This window comes from Stigmatopora argus, chromosome 16, assembly GCF_051989625.1.
Source record: "Stigmatopora argus isolate UIUO_Sarg chromosome 16, RoL_Sarg_1.0, whole genome shotgun sequence".
NCBI classification, from domain to species: domain Eukaryota; kingdom Metazoa; phylum Chordata; class Actinopteri; order Syngnathiformes; family Syngnathidae; genus Stigmatopora; species Stigmatopora argus.
In genome coordinates this window covers 3,784,924-3,802,013 of record NC_135402.1, presented here as the reverse complement: position 1 = coordinate 3,802,013, position 17,090 = coordinate 3,784,924, and the positions used below count along the sequence as shown (strand labels likewise).

Below are 17,090 nucleotides of genomic sequence, written 5' to 3'. Positions count from 1 at the left end.
TTTTCTCCACAAATGGATTTGTTTTACAATATAAAAATGACTACATTCATCGATCACATTCAGCATCAAATATTATGCGTTGATGTCACTCGTTTACGCTCACAGCGTGTACTTTTAAATAGCTAAACATTACTCAATTTTAATAAAATTTATAAAGGCATACATATAGTACATTTACTGTAAAGATATTTTTTTCAAGATTCATCCTGAGCCACAGCCACGTTAATGTGTGTATTTTAGCAGGGAAAGTCACTCCGTGATCCCGACGCAAGATGGCCGCCAGTTATTTCTGCCGCCGACTCCGTCTTCAGACGTTTAGCAATATAAATGCGATATCTGTCTCCACTTATGATACCCACTACTAGCCATCAAGCTAGTTATGGATGTCCATCACTGAGTTTCTACGGCGCCCATTTCGCACGCCAAAAACATGAAAAGGAATAACAGCCTTAACCTCGTTTAAGTGTATTTTACCTCAACAGGTTGGAAAAGTGATTTTTAATTCAATTCAGCTCGAGTGGCGGCTTAAAAAGTGAAACCGAGCGATGCTAGCAGGTGTTAGCAGGTGCTAAGCGGGCGGAGGAGCGAGGAGGCGGGCTCGCGGTCATTATCATCATGCGCCTCCGGGCACGCATGCACCTACGGCCGCCAACACGTCTAGCCATGTCGGAGTGAACCGGTCGCCCGAGGGAGAACGAGGAGAGAGGCGGAGAGGCGTCGGCTGGAGGGGAGCGTCTTCGGAACCACTCGGACAACACCAGCAACCATGGGGTTAGTTTTATTTCTTCTTATTCGCCATAAAACAAGTACGGTTTGTTTGCTTCATGTCACCGCTGCACATTTTTTTGTCGCGCCGCTGTCAAACTTGTAAAGACTTGGAAGTCCGTGGAGCTTTTCCTAGCTTAGCCTAGCTGGCTTTCTCGCTAATAAATGCTTACAGGAGATTAAAGCCGCTCGTGAGGACAGCAGCTGTCAATAAATCCACTCTCAGACCGACACATTCTCTTGTGACAGGGTCGTGCATAGAAACGCCGAGTTGGCAGTTATTTCTGGGCTGTCAAAGTCACTTGGATTGTCTGGCGACGCCTTCTAAATAGCGAAAATTCACGATAGAGACCTACAAAATATTTCAAGTAAAATTTACTCCCCTGGCATGCTTTGAACATGCATAAACTTATTAAAAAACTAACTTTGATAAAGATATGGGGCTTGTTCGTCCTGTCTGAAGCGGGAAAGTGGGCTTTCCTCAAGCTGTTTCTTAATTACAGTTGAAGTTGATTTTAAAATTGAAATGTAAAACTAAAAAAATGCAGTTTTTTGGAAAAAAATATAGTTGGGGGATGCTGGAACCTGTCCCAGCTAACTATTGTATGTATTATACAGTCAATATAACTTTAACAAACCAACAGAAACGGGTTTTGCTCCATTAATTATGAAACTATTCTAAATACTATCTGACGCTCCTTTTGAACAGACTTTTAATTATTCACAATTAATTTTAATTGACTTTTAACTCGTGGCATATCTTCAGACATTCTTAAATCACGCACCCTCGTCCGTTTTCCGCAGCCACTTCAAATTTATTGAATGTAATTTAAAAAAATGTACAATTTTTTTGGTTGTAATGTTGTAGTAATACATTTTTCCCTTCAAAAATATCCACCTTACATACATTAGCAACTGACTTTAAAATAATAGCAGACCCTATTTTGGACACGAATCTATTTAAAAAGTGCCAGGAAAAGTTTAATAATTAAATCTTATGAATTTATGCAAAATTTAAAACACTTAAAAATTTTAATTGGAAACACTGGTTGATACTGTATGACGATAAACATAAACATTAGAAAATCCTTGCACAACATGAACAAAATGCAAAAACATTACACTAAGCCAGTGTTTGTTGGAGGGTTATAGAAAAAGAGAGGTGGCACGTTTCCTGTTGCCATGGAGACGCAGCATCTAAGTAAGTAATGCCGGTTTACGGCTGCCAAAACGGCCGCGTGTTTTGCACTCAGATTATTTAGAATTACGCTGGTGTGGAGCCCATCGTGTGCCGACATGTTGATCTTTTCTTTTCAAAATCTTCACTTGGAACCACTCTGGCCGCAGTGGGACCATCAGCAGCAGCTTCGTCGCAACAGAAGCCTTTTTAAATCCCGACAACATTGGGCTCGGCCCGGTCATCCCCGGTCCTCGTCGCGACTGTACAATGAATTCCTGAATGCGGTGCTTTTCATTAGGCGGGGAAAAGGGATTACGCTGGAACAATAGCCACGCGCAAAACGCAAGGTCACATTTGGGATCCAGGCTGTGCTGGAAACACGACATCATCGGACGGACACAACCGGTGAACACGTAGTCGTTACACAACTGTCAGGTTTTTCCTCACTAAATACATCTTTGTACTGAAACGTCTCCAAACCCTCCTTTTTAGGGATGTATATAAACGTGTTTGTGTGTATATATATGTATATCAAATTTCCAAAATGCTTATCCATCTGTGTTAATTGGATTCTAAGTCTGTCAATATCAATAAAAGCCTATGAGTTAAAAAAAACATTTTTAAAATGTGTACTGATTTCCAATCTGAAAATGACACGATCATGTGATCGTAGCAGGGACATCCCTAATTATTTTGATAATTGACCATAAAATTGTGTGTCCCCGTGCAGTGAGCAGCCCATCTTCAGCACGCGGGCCCACATCTTCCAGATTGACCCCACCACCAAGAAGAACTGGCTCGCCACCAGCAAACAGGCCGTCACGGTTTCTTACTTCTTTGACAGCACCAGGAACGTCTATCGCATCATCAGCCTGGAGGGATCCAAGGTCTGTATTTACTAATTCTATTCGTCTATTCCTATCCTGAATGCGTACTTGGCCAAGTTCTACTAAAATATTTTCTAAAATCCTACTTTCCCGCCAGGCGATTATCAACAGCACCATCACCCCCAACATGACCTTCACCAAAACCTCCCAGAAGTTCGGCCAATGGGCCGACAGCCGCGCCAACACCGTCTACGGGCTGGGCTTCTCGTCGGAAAGCCAACTGAGCAAGGTGCTCGACGCTAGTCCACTAGCTTCGATTAGCGTGTCTCTAATAAGGGTATGTGTATTTATTTATTTTTTTTTACCGTGTTTCCAGTTTGCGGAAAAGTTTGCCGAGTTCAAGGAGGCGGCGCGACTCGCTAAGGAGAAGTCGCATGAAAAGATGGAACTCACCAGCACACCCTCGCAGGTATCCAGCAGTCAATCAGCTATGCCCATTATTCATTATTTATAGAATTTGCAAAGCTAGCTAGCTGTAGAGAAGCCCAATGGTGGCTCAACATGTTTTATTTTTTTTTCATTGACAGGATGAAAACAAGGCATTTTAGTGATATAGATTTGCCAAACAAACAAAAGTATACTGCAATTTTAGTGCCAGGGCAGAGATTTGAATTCCACATATCGACCATAAAATGTCACCGCCCACCCTAAAAAATGTATTTTGTCATTCGTGAATTTCTCGTGATAATACCCTGAAATCTGAATTTACTTGGCATCTGCGAGAAGCATAACTAAGTTGAACGTTTGAGCAAAATGAAGCATTTCCAACATTTGACACAACTGACTAGAAGAATTTCAAGTGGCAGGTTGCTTTTTTTAAATTGACACGGGCATGTCAGAAATGCCAAATCAACAAAAGCACTAAATTAGCTAGTTTCGTATATTCAACGGCTCCTTCACAGCACAAACTAGGGTGCGCTTTAAAGGAAAGAAGCTTAAAGACAACTTCTATTACTCTCAACATGACCCTAGAGTTAATTGATGGCCCAATTAGTGATGTGATTGTAATTGAAACATGGTGTACCTCCCCCCTCTGTCCTGCCTGACAACTTCATAGGGCGGCACACTCCGAGGGAATATATTACCCACCAACAAACCTGTGTTCAAGAAGGTAAACGTCACATAAAACTCTCCCTGGCCCTGTGGTGACCCTTCTCTTCGCTCTTACAAATCCCCAGACCCCCTCAGTCATTTCTTTTATCGCAAGGGTGGTGCAAACTATTCCTCAAGGGCTGCTGTGGGTGCAGGTTTTTGTTCCAACCGATCCAGCGCAGACAGTTTAACCAACGGGGGTTGGGCTGTAACAAGAAGCACCTGACTGGAATCCACTGATTGCACATTCACATACCAGATTTGTGGAAAGGTTATCTCTCTTTGGAATGACAGCCCAACCCCCACTGTGGCCCTTTAAAGAATAGTTTGCCGAACCCTCCTCTATCGCGACCGTCTTACTCCTTATAGTCATGTTTCCTTGCTCTGTTTGAGCATGTGTGTATGAGGGTTATCATTATTCATTATCATCATTACAATCATAAAAAAGGCTTAAAAACATCATGTATTTTTTATTTTGAATTTAGAATTATTGATTTATTTTCAATGATTTTATTTTTGTATAAAATTACTTACTACAACTACTACTAAGGAAAATGGCTCATTTCTAATTATTTATATAAATATATATAATTCTATTATTTTATGGTAATTAAAATATTTTTGTTTTTCAGGAGTCTACCAGCGGGGCTCGGCAGTCACCGCTGCCGCCGGATAGCGTGAACGGCACCGAGGACGAGAGAGCGACGGTGGACAGGCCCCAGCCGCCAGAGCCGCCCAGAGCTGAGCCTCCCCATAATGCACTTACCTTCTCACACAGGTTGAATTCTTTCTTTCTTTTTTTTACATCCATACCCTGCTAATTAGGGGCGGGGCCCTCTGACTTTACACTTTGTGGTTCAAGAATCCCTATAGCGATTACCATATTTACTCGCATATAGGCCGCATTTTTCAGACAAAAAAAAATGATGACTGCATCGAGGTTATGGCTTATATGCAGAAAAAAAGCAGAAAATGATATTAACGCAAATAATTTTTTTCCCACTTGAATCCATAAGTTCCTCCAGTATCGGGAAGCACTTAGAGGCGGAGCTAGCGGCGCTGAAAGGCAACAACGCCAAGCTAACGGCGGCGCTGCTGGAGTCCACGGCCAACGTCAAGCAGTGGAAGCAACAGTTAGCCGCGTACCAAGAGGAGGCGGAGCGACTACACAAACGGGTTGGCAAAATGACCTTTTCCCCTCATCTTTATTTATTTGTATTTTATACCAGGCTCTTCTAGATTTTGAAATTACGTCGCAGGTGACCGAGTTGGAGTGCGTGAGCGGCCAAAGCACGGCGGTCAAATCGGAGAAGACGGAGCTGAACCGCACCATCGAGGAACTGGAAGCATCTCTCAAGGCCAAGGAGGACGTACGTGGCCCGAACCGCGAAGGCTGGTGTCTCCATTGCTGACCTTTGACCTTGTCTTTTAATTCCGCCAGGAGCTGGAATGTCTCAAAGCCGAGATGCAGAGTGCCAACCAGTTTCAGTCCCAAAGAGACTCGCTCGCACAGAAGTTACAGGTGAACGTACGGGGGGGACACACAATTTTATAGTCAACTATCAAAATATAATTAGTGATGTCCGTGGCCAATGGCGTAATTTTCAGAGGATTGGAAATCAGTACACAAGAATGGCTTTATTTTTTTTTCTTTTAACTAGTAGACTTTCATAGGCTTCCAATACAATTAACCCAGATGTAGAAACATTTTTATAGATATGTATATTGTGCTCAATTCTTTCTGTGCAACACCTTTCTTTGTCAATATATCAACGCTTTCATGCACAAATTATGATTTTTTTTAACCCCTTATATGGCCCCCACTTAACACGTTGGCTGCCATTGACAGCCCGTGTTTCTTTTTCTTAAATTGTATGAACACAAGTCACTAATACTACTCTTGTTTGTCTCCTACCAGGTGGTGGAGCGTCGGAACGAGGCGCTGGAGGCGCAGCTGGGCGAGCTGGCGCAGCGGGTGGAGAGCCAACGGCGAGAACGCGAACTCTTCCGCCAGAGTCTCCGCTCGCTGCTGCAGCTGCTCGACGGCAAAATCTTTGAGTTGAACGAGCTGCGGGAGGCTCTGGCCAAGCTGCTCGAGTGCAGCTAAGGACGGGGGCGCCGGACGGCGTCCCGGATTCCACGCGCCTACGAGGTAGCTCCGTCGCACCCGAGAGGGGAGCCGGCCGCCGCTTTTCACTGCCGCCATCTCGTCGCCACGGCACGCGACCGGAACGTTTTCAAGATGTTTACACGCATTTATGGTACTCGCTCACCAATTGCCACGCCCACTCGGATCGTTTACAACATCCAAGTGAACGGACGGGATCATCTTGTAGCCTTTCCCGCCGTCACGTTGGAATTGGAACTTTTTTTTTGGTGCAGGGGTGCTTTTTCTCTCTTTTTTTCCCCTAATAACATCAGCCAAATGAACAGACGGTGCGAGGACTTGACAACGGTATGCAGTTCTCTCACAGAACTAGGGAGGGCGACGGCGAGCCGCCGTGCAGCAATACAAAGAGGAAGATACGGACGAGGTTAACCCCAAACATCGTCGTTTTCAGGTACTTTGCTTTCACTAAAACTGTGAGTTTAACTCCAAACTAAGTATTTAAAAACGGGCAATATTTTTCCAACTATTTATCAAATAACTAAAGTTTGTTCGAATTTTTTTTTTGCCAAATGTTTTTTTTTCCATGTACAGAGAATAATGTATTTTGCTGACGTTGCCTTTTAGTCAGTTTTTGATTTGTTGCCAAAAAATTAAAAATAGAAACACATTGTGAATTCAAGGGCTTGTTGTCATAAGTATTTGACTTGAAATGTTGGTGAAAAATTGTTTTGGAGTTTCGAGTATATAGTCCATCAAATTAAAGATGTATGATTTTTTTTTCATAATTTAAAATAAAGCGAAAAGCTCATATTTAACAGAATAGTTGTGCTTTTTTTTTTTTTTAGAAAATGTGCGGGAACTATCGATAGACATAACTTTAAAAATGTTTATTTTCAATGAAAAGAAAGCAGGGACAACATTAAAAAAAAATCATACAAATCTTTTTGTAAAATCTGAAGCATCAATAAATACTTGAATACACGGAGGCATGCAGATATAGTTTTTTGGTGCGCGTTCATTAACACGTGGCTTCTCGTTATTGCACATCTGCTGTGAGGTCCGAGTAAAAACTGTCAAACTTCAAAATACAAACCATCACAAAACAGACGACTACCATTGCAGACCCAAACATAAAAAAACACCTAGCAACATCTCCATAAAACAAAGTGTGGGTACATTTAAAAAAAAAATCAGGAGATAAACAGTGGAATTGAAAAAGGGCAAGAGCCATGATAAAGTTGGCTTTTTTCAAGGTTTTTAACCCCAAATAGTTTTGTAAATTAATATCCATAGTCTTATCAAATAGTTTTGTAAATTAATATCCATAGTCTTATCTTAATCTTTTGCAACGCCTTACTGTAAGATAATGCTTATCGTGAACCTTGAATCACAATATCAACTTAAACAATGCAAGCCATACCATTTAAAAATGGATTTGATGTCTATTGCTATCAATGGCAGTGAAAGATGAGTTCATCAAAAAACGTTACAATTTAATAATATAAAGATTCTGGAGAAAATCAAATATTTAAAATCACACACGGCAAAAATAGCAATAGTTTGTGATGTGCACTTCCTCGATGGTAAACGTAAAAAAATACACGGGTGGTAAACGTGTGTCGGCGGTCCAGGGTTACAAAACAGTCTTGGGATAGAAAAAGTGTTTTGTATGTTTTTTGTCTGTTGTCCAGATTGCACTAAAAATCCCATCTAGTTCTCCCAGTCGGCGCAGGGCAAACCCTCGTCCTCCGACTCGGAGTCGGGCGACGCCTCTTTGATCCTGCGCAGGGCCTCGTGGATGCTCCGCGTCAGGGCGTCGGCCGAATGCGCCAAGCGGTCGGTGCGGCGGGGCCGCTCGGGCGGGGCGCGCACCTGCCGGAGACGTACGCCCTGCCGGATCTGGGCTAGGATGTTGTCCGCGTCGTCGTCCGGGTCGGGGCCCAGCACGCGCAGTTCGGCTTTCCGTAGGTGGAAGCTGCCGCGTTTCAGGGAGGCCAGGACCTCGTCCATCGGGGAACTCGCTGCGCAAAATTGTGTTGCGTGTTAGGAAGCCATTTTGCAAGGGTATACAGTAATTTTTTCGAAATGTTAAGGTCATTTTTGTTTCGAGTAGTAGTACAAATAATTGATTTCAATTTCACAGCAGAGGGATGAAAAATGATGGGATGTCTGTAGACCCTCTTGATGTCTGAATTGACTTAAATCTGCATAAAACTAAGAAAGAAATTCAAATTCAATATAGCAAATTAAACATTTCTTCTTTAAAAATTTGGAAAATTGCTAAACTCGAAACTAAAAATTATGACTCCATTCATTTTTATGTTTTCCCCAAATATTCTTAACTTAAGTGACCTATTTTTTTAATTGAAAGCACTAAAAAATTGTGTATATTTATTACATTCAGACATAATGGGATTGCAATTAAGTTTAAATGCAAGTCATAAAAACTAATTCTATTCAATTCAACCATGGCTGGATTTTGGGGAGTGTCAATGAATTATAATTGGCAACCAGTAACGGCAATTGGACTGGAAATTACCATCAATGACAGCCAGTGTCTTAAATGTCAGATATGTAATGAATTCAATTTCTCCAATGGTTAAAATTGATTGGCAGTCTCACCTCTCCTCCACTGCGTGGCATCCTCAGCCGTCTTTTTCAGCTTCTTCCTGGCCGTCAGCAGCTGGCTGCTGTCGAAGAAGCGAGGCGAAAACGCAGCCAGGGGCAGCGAGGCGGGCCCGGACTCACGCTCCAACGCCGGACGCGGCTCCACGCTCGCGGGAGGCGGAGGAGGGAGCGGGGGCGGCGGTGGAGGGGGAGGTGCGCCTCCGCCGCCCAGGGTGACCATGGACGCCGGCAGGGAGAGGAATGGATGAGGAGAGTCCAGCCGGATGGCGGGTAAGGACTTGCGGCCGTCTTCCAGGGGGGGCAGCGAGAGCAGCGGCAGGTCCGAGATCACGCCGTCGGTCTGGACGCCCGCCGCCTGCGTGCAGGGGGGTTGCCCCGCTCGCCGCCTCGGCTGAAACGGCTTCACGCGACTGGACCTCAGGGTCACGTGACCGGGATAACGCTGCGGATGGGAGGGCGCGGACGGAGACTTTGACGCAGGTGAAAGAATCGTCGTCTTATGTTTTAGTGGCGGTCTTTACCTGATTGAGGCTACGAAGGCGCTCCAGCGTTCGCTGCCTCTCCAGACTGACTCGCGTGTTCCGTTCCGTTTCCTCTTCCTCCATTTCCCGCTGCGGTAACATTCACGTCAGATCGAGTGCAAAAATAGTGTTGCGAGAGCTCGGGGTGGTCGGATATACCTGCGAGTTGTGAGCCGGGATACCTTGGCGATCTTCGAGCTTCTGTTTGTGATTGGAGATGCAGATTTCCTATTGGGGTGGGGAAAAAAGCAAGATGTCTTGAGCGCAATGCTATCAATCGGCGCGTTTTTTGAGCAGCAAAGTCACCTTCTTGTTTTTGAGGTAGACTCTCTTGGTGGTGATGCGCCCCCGGCGAGCCTCCAGCTGCCGCGTCCTCTGCCGCAAGACCCCCAGTTCGTCCTCGTCCCGCTGTGGCGGCGCGGGTGTGGGACCGCCGGCCTGCTCTTCCGCCCCCTTCATGGCGTCGGGGCTTTCAAAGGCATCGTAGTACACCACCTCATCCTGCCTCTCTGGTAGCAAAAGAAAAATCTGCGTCTACTTTCCGACCAATGCAGTCGCGGTGAACTTGGCAAAAACGTATTTGGATGAATCCGTCCGGTTGAAAGTGACAAATTGCTTCTAATTTTTCAGTTGCAATTGGCCGTCCTCCCACCTGTGATCTGCCTACGGAGACTTTGCAATTGCGAGCTGAGCAGCGTCTCTTCGCAGCGCAGAACTTCGGCCTGGATGTCGTATAGCTGCAGCTGAAGTTCGTAATACAGCGCCTCCAGCTGGTCCAGGTGCTGCATCGCGTCCTCGCCTCCCTGAAGGCTCCGCATCTGCGGGGGAGAGAGGTGAGGCTCCCGTCATTTACAAGCACCTATTTTATCTATTCATCTATTGACTAGCATTGACGACGAGAATTCATTCCCTGCAAATTTAAATTTAAATTTCTCTTAATTCTGTAGTTCTTGATCTGTTATTGTCAATGACGTAAATGTTAACGTGAAATGCCCATGATTTACTTTCTCGGGCCACATATAACAATCTGATGGCCTCAATCTGGCCCCTGACCCCCAAATTTGACATCTGTCATGGAAAGCATTTACCAGACTTTTTTAAATGTATTTGTCTAATTATTTTTTTTGCCTATTTTTAATGGGTTGAATGAAGATGTGGATAATCAAGTGACGCTAATTTGTTGTAATTAAAAAAAATGGAGATTTGCAGTGTAGGATATTGGCACCTCCTCCTTGAGAGCATGCTTCCTCTGCTCAAGACAGATTTCCTTGGCTCGCATCAGCTGCAGCGTTTCTTTGGAGACAGCGTATTGCAGCAACTCCATCCGCTCCACCGCCGCCACCCACGCCGACTTCCCCAACCTCCTTTGGTCGGCGCGCATACGCTCGTAGAGCGCTGAAACACAAGTGGGACGAGCGTCCGTAAACAGGTGGACATTAGAAAAACTATAGATCAAAGAATGTCAAACTTATATATATTTTTGGTTCCCTCAGCTTTGACCTGGTCTCAAACCCCACGAATTCCGGGTCCGGCTTACCTTTCTGCGCTCGATTGGTGGTTTCAAAGAACTTGACGGTGAAGTCCTGGATGGCGAGGACGGCGGCGTGCGCCTTTTTCTGCCACTCCTCGTCCTCCTTTCTGAGGGCGTCCAGCCGGCGAGGACCCAGCCGCTCCGTCTCCAGCGAGATCTGCCCACGAGAGAAAAAAAGGCCAGGTAGGAGTCAAGCGGTTGTAATGCACATTAAGTCCAGCAGAGGACGACAAACTTTAAACTTCAAAGTTTTGCACCATACATTGCTCAATAAGAAAAAATATATATATATTAGTAACTATATATTCATTATTATCCTTATTTTATTTGTGTAACATTAGAAAACATGTATAAATTAAAAGCTAAATGTATGGAATTAACTTAAAAAGTGCATTCTGAGGTAAGAGTGAGTGGCCTCCAAGAATTAAAAAAAATCTATTTGTGCAAGAAAGGAAAAACTAACATTATAACTTCCTAAACATATTTTTGCAGTGTTTGTTGGAAATATATGTCATGTTCTCTCACCAGGGTCCAACAATTTAGCCCAGCCTTACAATATGTTTTAGTAGTAGTAGTAGTAGCAATAGCAGTAGTACTAAGCCATTGGCAGTTAATGACAGAATATAAAATACATTCTCAATAATTTTCCTAGGAAATAAATTTTACTAGTAAGACACACTGATGTGCATTCAAGAGAAAAATGTTCACAGATGAACCTCCTACCAAGGTCTAAATGTAAAGCAGATGCGTGTAAGTACAGTCTGTGCTCTACCCAACGTGTGTGTGTGTGTGTGTGTGTGTGTGTGTGTGTGTGTGTGTGTGTGTGTGTGTGTGTGTGTGTGTGTGTGTGTGTGCGTGTGTGTGTGTGTGTGTGCGTGTGCGTGTGTGTGTGTGTGTGTGTGTGTGTGTGTGTGTGTGTGTGTGTGCGTGCGTGCGCGCGTGCGCGCGTGCACATGAGAAACTAAAGTTGCTATGAAGTTTGGAACAAGTTGAGGGGAGGGACTGGGGGAGATTACATCAGTGACCAGAAACGTGTGAACTTTCTAAAGTCTAAATCATGAGAACACAAAGATGTCTCTGTATATTGTAGCCATGATGAGGTGGGGGCTTTTTATTGTATTCTTCATTTTCTGGTTAACATTCAGATCATATATATACATATATATATATATATATATATTAGGAAATATTTTTCGGGCCTTTTCACCCTGACCGTTTATTGCACTGTCAGTTGGTGTTAAAGTAATCTCACAGATTCCAATGGTGAGATACGTCTACAACTAATGCCAATAATTACATTGAGGGTATTTCTGTTTTGCTTCAGAATAGATTAGTTAACCGCAGCTACAACTAAGTCCCAAAACAGATGGCCTTTGGATCCGTGTGTGTGTGTGTGTGTGTGTCACCTTAATCTGCTGCCGCCTAAGCATAGCCAGTTCCCTCATGTCCCGAAAGGGCTGCAGTAGATAGTGATAGAGCTGCGTGGCGGCTTCCAGCATCTGGCCGTACGCCTCGTCCTCCTCCTCGTAGATCTGCAGCAGTTCCACCATGCAGTCCGAGGCCCGGTGCTTGTCCAACACCTAAGAACCAAAGGAAAAAAACATTAGTATAGCCGCAGATCCAAGTACTGTACATGCTACATCATATTAAAAGTAAAGTACTTTCAGATGCACTATAAATTCTGAGTGCAGTTTCCCTTCTCCTTGGCTAGGATAGGCTCCAGCACCCCCCACCACCTATTGACAAAATATTTGTTGTGGTAGTTAATGAGCAATTACAGGTATATTAAAAACAAAACGTTCATTGGCCCAAAATGGACCGTAGCTGAAACATAGCCGTTCGCAGCCAATCCAATATGTTGAATAACTAACATGTCAAGTCAAAGTGTGCATTTAAGGGTTGTTGCTGTGTTTTCCTAATTGTTACAGAGGCCGATTTTTAGTAAAATGACGAGCCAGACTAAATTTTACGATACCAGCGAGGGCTTCACTGAACGTGACTACTCGATTTGACGCTAAGAACTCCAGGCCAACCATTCCCTTTAATCCCAGATTAGCAAGGGTGGGATTTATGACTGGGATTGGAGAGATTTTTTTTCTCCCCCCCCAAATTCAGCCAGTTTGTGCGCGTTATCGTCATAACGAAAAATAATATGAAAAATCTGCATGCATTAGAAAGGTGGATGAGAGGCGCTTTTATGAGCAGCAGGCCAGCCGACCGGCCTGCCGGGCGGCCGGCTGGGCTCAAACAGTCGAGCATTCAGGCGAGCTAAACACTGCTCCTACTGTTTAGGGCCTTGCACCGTCTCCTTGGCAACCACTCACCGAGACAGGCGGGAGGACTCTCACTTTGTGTCCAAAGCTACTGTCACTATCTATGAAAATACATTGATACATCCATTGGTCGTGTAATTTGAACGTAACGCAACACCTCAATTATCTTTTTTTTTTTTAGACGTGCAGTTTCGTTTAAAACAACAATGACTTTCTTTCAAACTTGTCTTTTCACACACAGATCAGTTCTCAGTTTGCACAATCGATCTGACTGGGTAAGATTGAACTCCAAATCTTGGTCTTCTACTCAAAAACATCAATTGGGATCGGATAGGTTAATAAGAGCTCAGAAGGCAAAGTCAAACGGGAATATTTAAGATCAAGGCAATCGTACCAAGACTGACTCAGAGTCTGAGCTTTGTCCATTTTGTGCCTTTCAGGTTTTCTGCAGAACTCTGGTGTGCTCAATATAGCAGCAACAGGATGGCGTCTAATTACAGGACCACGTTACGGCGGCCGCAGCGAGAGAGAAAAAAAAGGACCTACTCTACCAGTTTGCTGAGAACCGGAGCCTCTGCTCCGTCTGGCCCGGGCACTTTTTTGCCCTCTGGAAACAACACACCCCGTTTGCCAGGTTAGTTTCAACAGCTGACATTCAAGACAATGTGCCACCTGGCAGGGTTTCTACTTGTTGCTAGGCAGAATAGACGGCGCACCAACACTTCCACCCCAAACCATGAAATCCAATCAGACGTTCTAAACCGAAGAAAAAAAATGGATCACATTTTTTAGCATCTAAAACATAGAACGGTAAAGTTTCCCATTTATTATTTAATTTTCCCTACTTAAAAAATAATAGTATTTTACAGAGTACAACTCGCACTTGCCAAAGAATGCACAATAGGAGTTCAAGTCACATATTTGGGGACATTTTTTTTATTTATTTATCAGAAACCAAGAAGAACTATTGAAACTTAAAGAAATACTCGTAAAATAGAGAACAGCATATGTTAAAATATTAATAATTTTCCAGGTGCTTATAGCCTGTTGACGGTCAGAGTCAAAACAAAAACAAACTAAAATACCAGCCCAGCCAAACGATGAAAAAAAGTGCTTTACAGTCTTTAAAAAGTTAATTTTAAATAGATAGGAAAAAATAGTAAGTATTCTCTGATTTATTCAATGGAAGCAAACATGACGTTACATTGTAGTCATAGTTTTTGGTTCGTGAACCACGCAAACCAGTGTTGGCCTCGGCTTGAACAATATCTCGCCTGATCCGTGGTTAATATTTGACACGGTCACGGTGGACATGTGAAGTCAAGTGTTTGCCTTGCCGAGTGTCACACGGCGATCATCGCAAGCAAGCACCTCTGAGATTTCAGGTGACGTCACGAGATTGTCAACTGACGAGCAACTTGAATTGGCAACCCAAAATATTTCCTCATGAAAAGGCAAATAACTCGGACCCTTGTATCATTAGCAACTGTAAGTAACATTTTACACTAAATGGAACTGATTGTCCCTTGAATCGAAGCCTGTCATTGTGCAAACACTCACCATTGTACTGTCACCAAAGTGCTATTTATACCCCTAGAAAAACTGACAAATAACACATCTCTGTAGATGACGCGTGTCATATGATTCGGATTTCAGCTCAGCACACCTTTTAAGCAGAAGAAAAGATTAGGGCTTGATTATTTGCTAGTTACGTCGATATCGAGGAAAGAAATAGCACCACGTTGCAAGTCAGACAAGTTTCGGCACATCACTCGAACAGACAATGGCTGTTTGTGTATGCATTTATTTTATAAGGGGATAAATAGAAAAACTTTAAAACAAGCATGTGTTCCAATGCTAAGATCAGAAAATGCTAGGTATTTTTCCCCCTTAATGAAGTCTACTCAGTGCTTAAATTGTCCCCCAAAAACATAATCTGTCGGTCTAGAAAAGGTTAATACATATGTTAGTACTCCCAAGTGAAGATTAGAAAGAGGAGTATTTCGTTGGTAGTACTTATATTAACTCTTTCCAGGAAAGGGAGTTGTTGCGTTTTGGGTGGTTTCCTGGGAGGATGCTAACAGCTGCTGTAACTGAAGCTTTAATTGTTGTCTTTTGTCCCCGGTAACACCCTTCCAACGGCAGCCCGATGCGTAGCGCCACGGCCCGATCGGGTTACAAGCGTAGGGAAGTGTGGCAACAGATGGGAGGCCACGGCGCTTGGGGGATGATGGGGCGGCGGGATAAATAAAGGAAGAGGAGGGGATTTAGGGACTATTGGAAAAAGCTCTGTTGGGAATTGATGCTGTGAAATGCTGGCGCCCAACAAAAACAATAAGCACATGACTAAATGTCCTAGAACAGAGTGCCCGTCACTTTAAAACAGGAAATGGAGAGGGGAGACAAAGGACGAGGACATTGTGTGGCAGAAGTATTCTGTCCATTCAAAATCATGAAATAATCCGACTAATAGGAAGTTGGAATTTTCCATGAACTAAAGGTCAAGCTAGGTTTTTAGTTGTCACATTTGGAATTTGACTGCCATTCTTCGTGTCTTGGCTGACTAGATTTTCCATACACGATCTGGTCAATGAAGTTACTAGAAACCATAAATTGATCAGCCGAGGTCACTGAACAAAAAAGTAAATACTGTTGATGATGTGTATCAGACCAGATGAAGCCGTAATGTGTCGTGTTGTGCTCTACTCACCTCTTGCAGGCGCCTTTTGGCTCTGTCCAAGCCGTCCTCGTAGCCTTTCCTCCTCAGCTCGCCGAGACTCTCGTAGTACTCCTCCGTGTCGTCGCTGTCGGTGAAGAGCACCTGCGAGAAGATCTTCCAGCCGCAGGTATCCAAGGCGTGGAGCAGGTAGACCTGCAGCTGGTAGCACAGCGCCTCCATCTCCCGCTCAGACGACGTGGCTGTGGCTCCGAAGAGAAGCGACCACACGCCGGACGGCTCCTCGGGGAACTCCGGGAGGCAGGGTTCCAACTCGCCGTTGACGGCGCACAGCTGGAGGTGCACCGAGCGGAGCTCCTGGGAGGAGAAGAGGCCAGCCCAGCTAAAGTCCTGGCGGTCGGAGATCTCCGCTTCCTCGGCGGGGGACGTCGTCGTCTCCGCGTCGGTCATCTTGGGCGATGCCAAATCCCAACTCTCAACTTTTCCCTTGGCCTGAACTTTGGGTGAGCGATCGCCGTCCGCCTGGGGCTGCCAGTCCTCTACGGCCGGGCTCCAGTCCAGAAGCGGGTCCTGGAAGGAGGTCCGCTTCTGTACAGTCCGGTTGTGGCAGGTTACGGCGAACTTTCCCTCGATGTCGTTCCAGGCCACGATGAAGGCAAATTTGTGCCTCTCCTTCTCATCGAAGGCCCTGGGCCGCACGGACACCCATCCGGATTCCAAGTTGTCCTCCATGGCGAAGGACATGTCAAAAGGCCAGGCGCGGGGGGGAGGGGTGCTTACCAGGCCGTCGAAGCTTTCTGCTAATGCTAACTAGCCACAAAAGTACAATTAGACACGGGCCAGGCAGCCGATTAGCACCGATCGAGCGGCCGAAACAAAGGTTCCCGACTCGATGCCCCGGACGTGCTGCCGAGTAACGGCGGCCAGGAAGGAAGACGGGCCCGGGCGAGGCAGATCCAGTCGGCTGTCATGACTCGGCTCAGTCGGCTGTGTTCATCCGAACCTCGGCGCTTTTCTTTTGTTGTGTCCGCAGCCGACGAGGACGACGTCGACGAATGAGCTCAGCTCAGCTCCAACACAGTCACGTGAGTTTGTGTTTACAAGCCGAGCGCGTTCCCGACAAATCCGGGGGAGGGCTTGCTGCGTTCAAGGACTAGTTTAAAAAATGGGACATCTGACTACTATGGAAAAAAAAATCACGTTACTAATTCAGGGGGGAAATCTTTTGTATTTTGTGAATCTGAAGCTTAAGAATGACTACCTTTAAACCGATAATCATAAATGGGTAGAAACATTTTTTGGTTTTTACATTTTGAACTGCTCAATTTGGCATTTAAAATAGTCCATGTCATTTAACTAGAATTGAGCGCGTGCATGTTAAATCCGGAGAACTGCTGCATTCATGAAGCCAAATCAAAACACTGAT

At 44.7% G+C, this 17,090-nt stretch overlaps 2 protein-coding genes across 4 annotated transcripts; one reads left to right on the top strand and one right to left on the bottom strand.

The window, feature by feature from the left end:
* Window positions 1–166: 166 nt before the first annotated feature.
* On the top strand, window positions 167–6,854 carry homer1 (homer scaffold protein 1). 3 transcript variants are annotated; one of them, XM_077622439.1, is made up of 11 exons: window positions 167–482; window positions 556–771; window positions 2,676–2,832; window positions 2,930–3,061; window positions 3,149–3,241; window positions 3,890–3,943; window positions 4,557–4,702; window positions 4,941–5,100; window positions 5,184–5,294; window positions 5,366–5,446; window positions 5,843–6,854. In XM_077622439.1, the coding sequence occupies exons 2-11, from the start codon at window positions 767–769 to the stop codon at window positions 6,029–6,031; spliced, it is 1,128 nt and encodes a 375-aa protein (XP_077478565.1). In that variant the 5' UTR covers window positions 167–482; window positions 556–766; the 3' UTR covers window positions 6,032–6,854. The 3 variants fall into 3 exon arrangements, with proteins under 3 accessions (XP_077478565.1, XP_077478564.1, XP_077478566.1); XM_077622438.1 differs by having other exon boundaries at window positions 167–771; XM_077622440.1 differs by lacking the exon at window positions 3,890–3,943 and having other exon boundaries at window positions 172–771.
* A 52-nt stretch (window positions 6,855–6,906) lies between these two features.
* jmy (junction mediating and regulatory protein, p53 cofactor) lies at window positions 6,907–16,767 on the bottom strand. Its single transcript, XM_077622437.1, has 10 exons — window positions 15,698–16,767; window positions 12,121–12,294; window positions 10,721–10,871; window positions 10,409–10,578; window positions 9,836–10,001; window positions 9,490–9,692; window positions 9,343–9,411; window positions 9,184–9,273; window positions 8,657–9,104; window positions 6,907–8,055 (listed from the first exon to the last, which is right to left on the bottom strand). The coding sequence occupies exons 1-10, from the start codon at window positions 16,406–16,408 to the stop codon at window positions 7,745–7,747; spliced, it is 2,493 nt and encodes an 830-aa protein (XP_077478563.1). The 5' UTR covers window positions 16,409–16,767; the 3' UTR covers window positions 6,907–7,744.
* Between the last annotated feature and the right edge of the window lie 323 nt (window positions 16,768–17,090).

Bases quoted from the DNA above. Each gene is read 5' to 3' on its own strand.
- homer1 (XM_077622439.1), top strand. The intron at 5,101-5,183 runs GTTGGCAAAATG...ATTACGTCGCAG, and splicing joins CGGAGCGACTACACAAACGG to GTGACCGAGTTGGAGTGCGT. The intron at 5,447-5,842 runs GTGAACGTACGG...GTCTCCTACCAG, and splicing joins CGCTCGCACAGAAGTTACAG to GTGGTGGAGCGTCGGAACGA.
- jmy (XM_077622437.1), bottom strand. From the start codon at position 16,408: ATGTCCTTCGCCATGGAGGACAACTTGGAATCCGGATGGGTGTCCGTG. The intron at 10,579-10,720 runs GTAAGCCGGACC...CTTGTGTTTCAG, and splicing joins CACCAATCGAGCGCAGAAAG to CGCTCTACGAGCGTATGCGC. The intron at 9,412-9,489 runs GTGACTTTGCTG...CCACCCCAATAG, and splicing joins TCTACCTCAAAAACAAGAAG to GAAATCTGCATCTCCAATCA.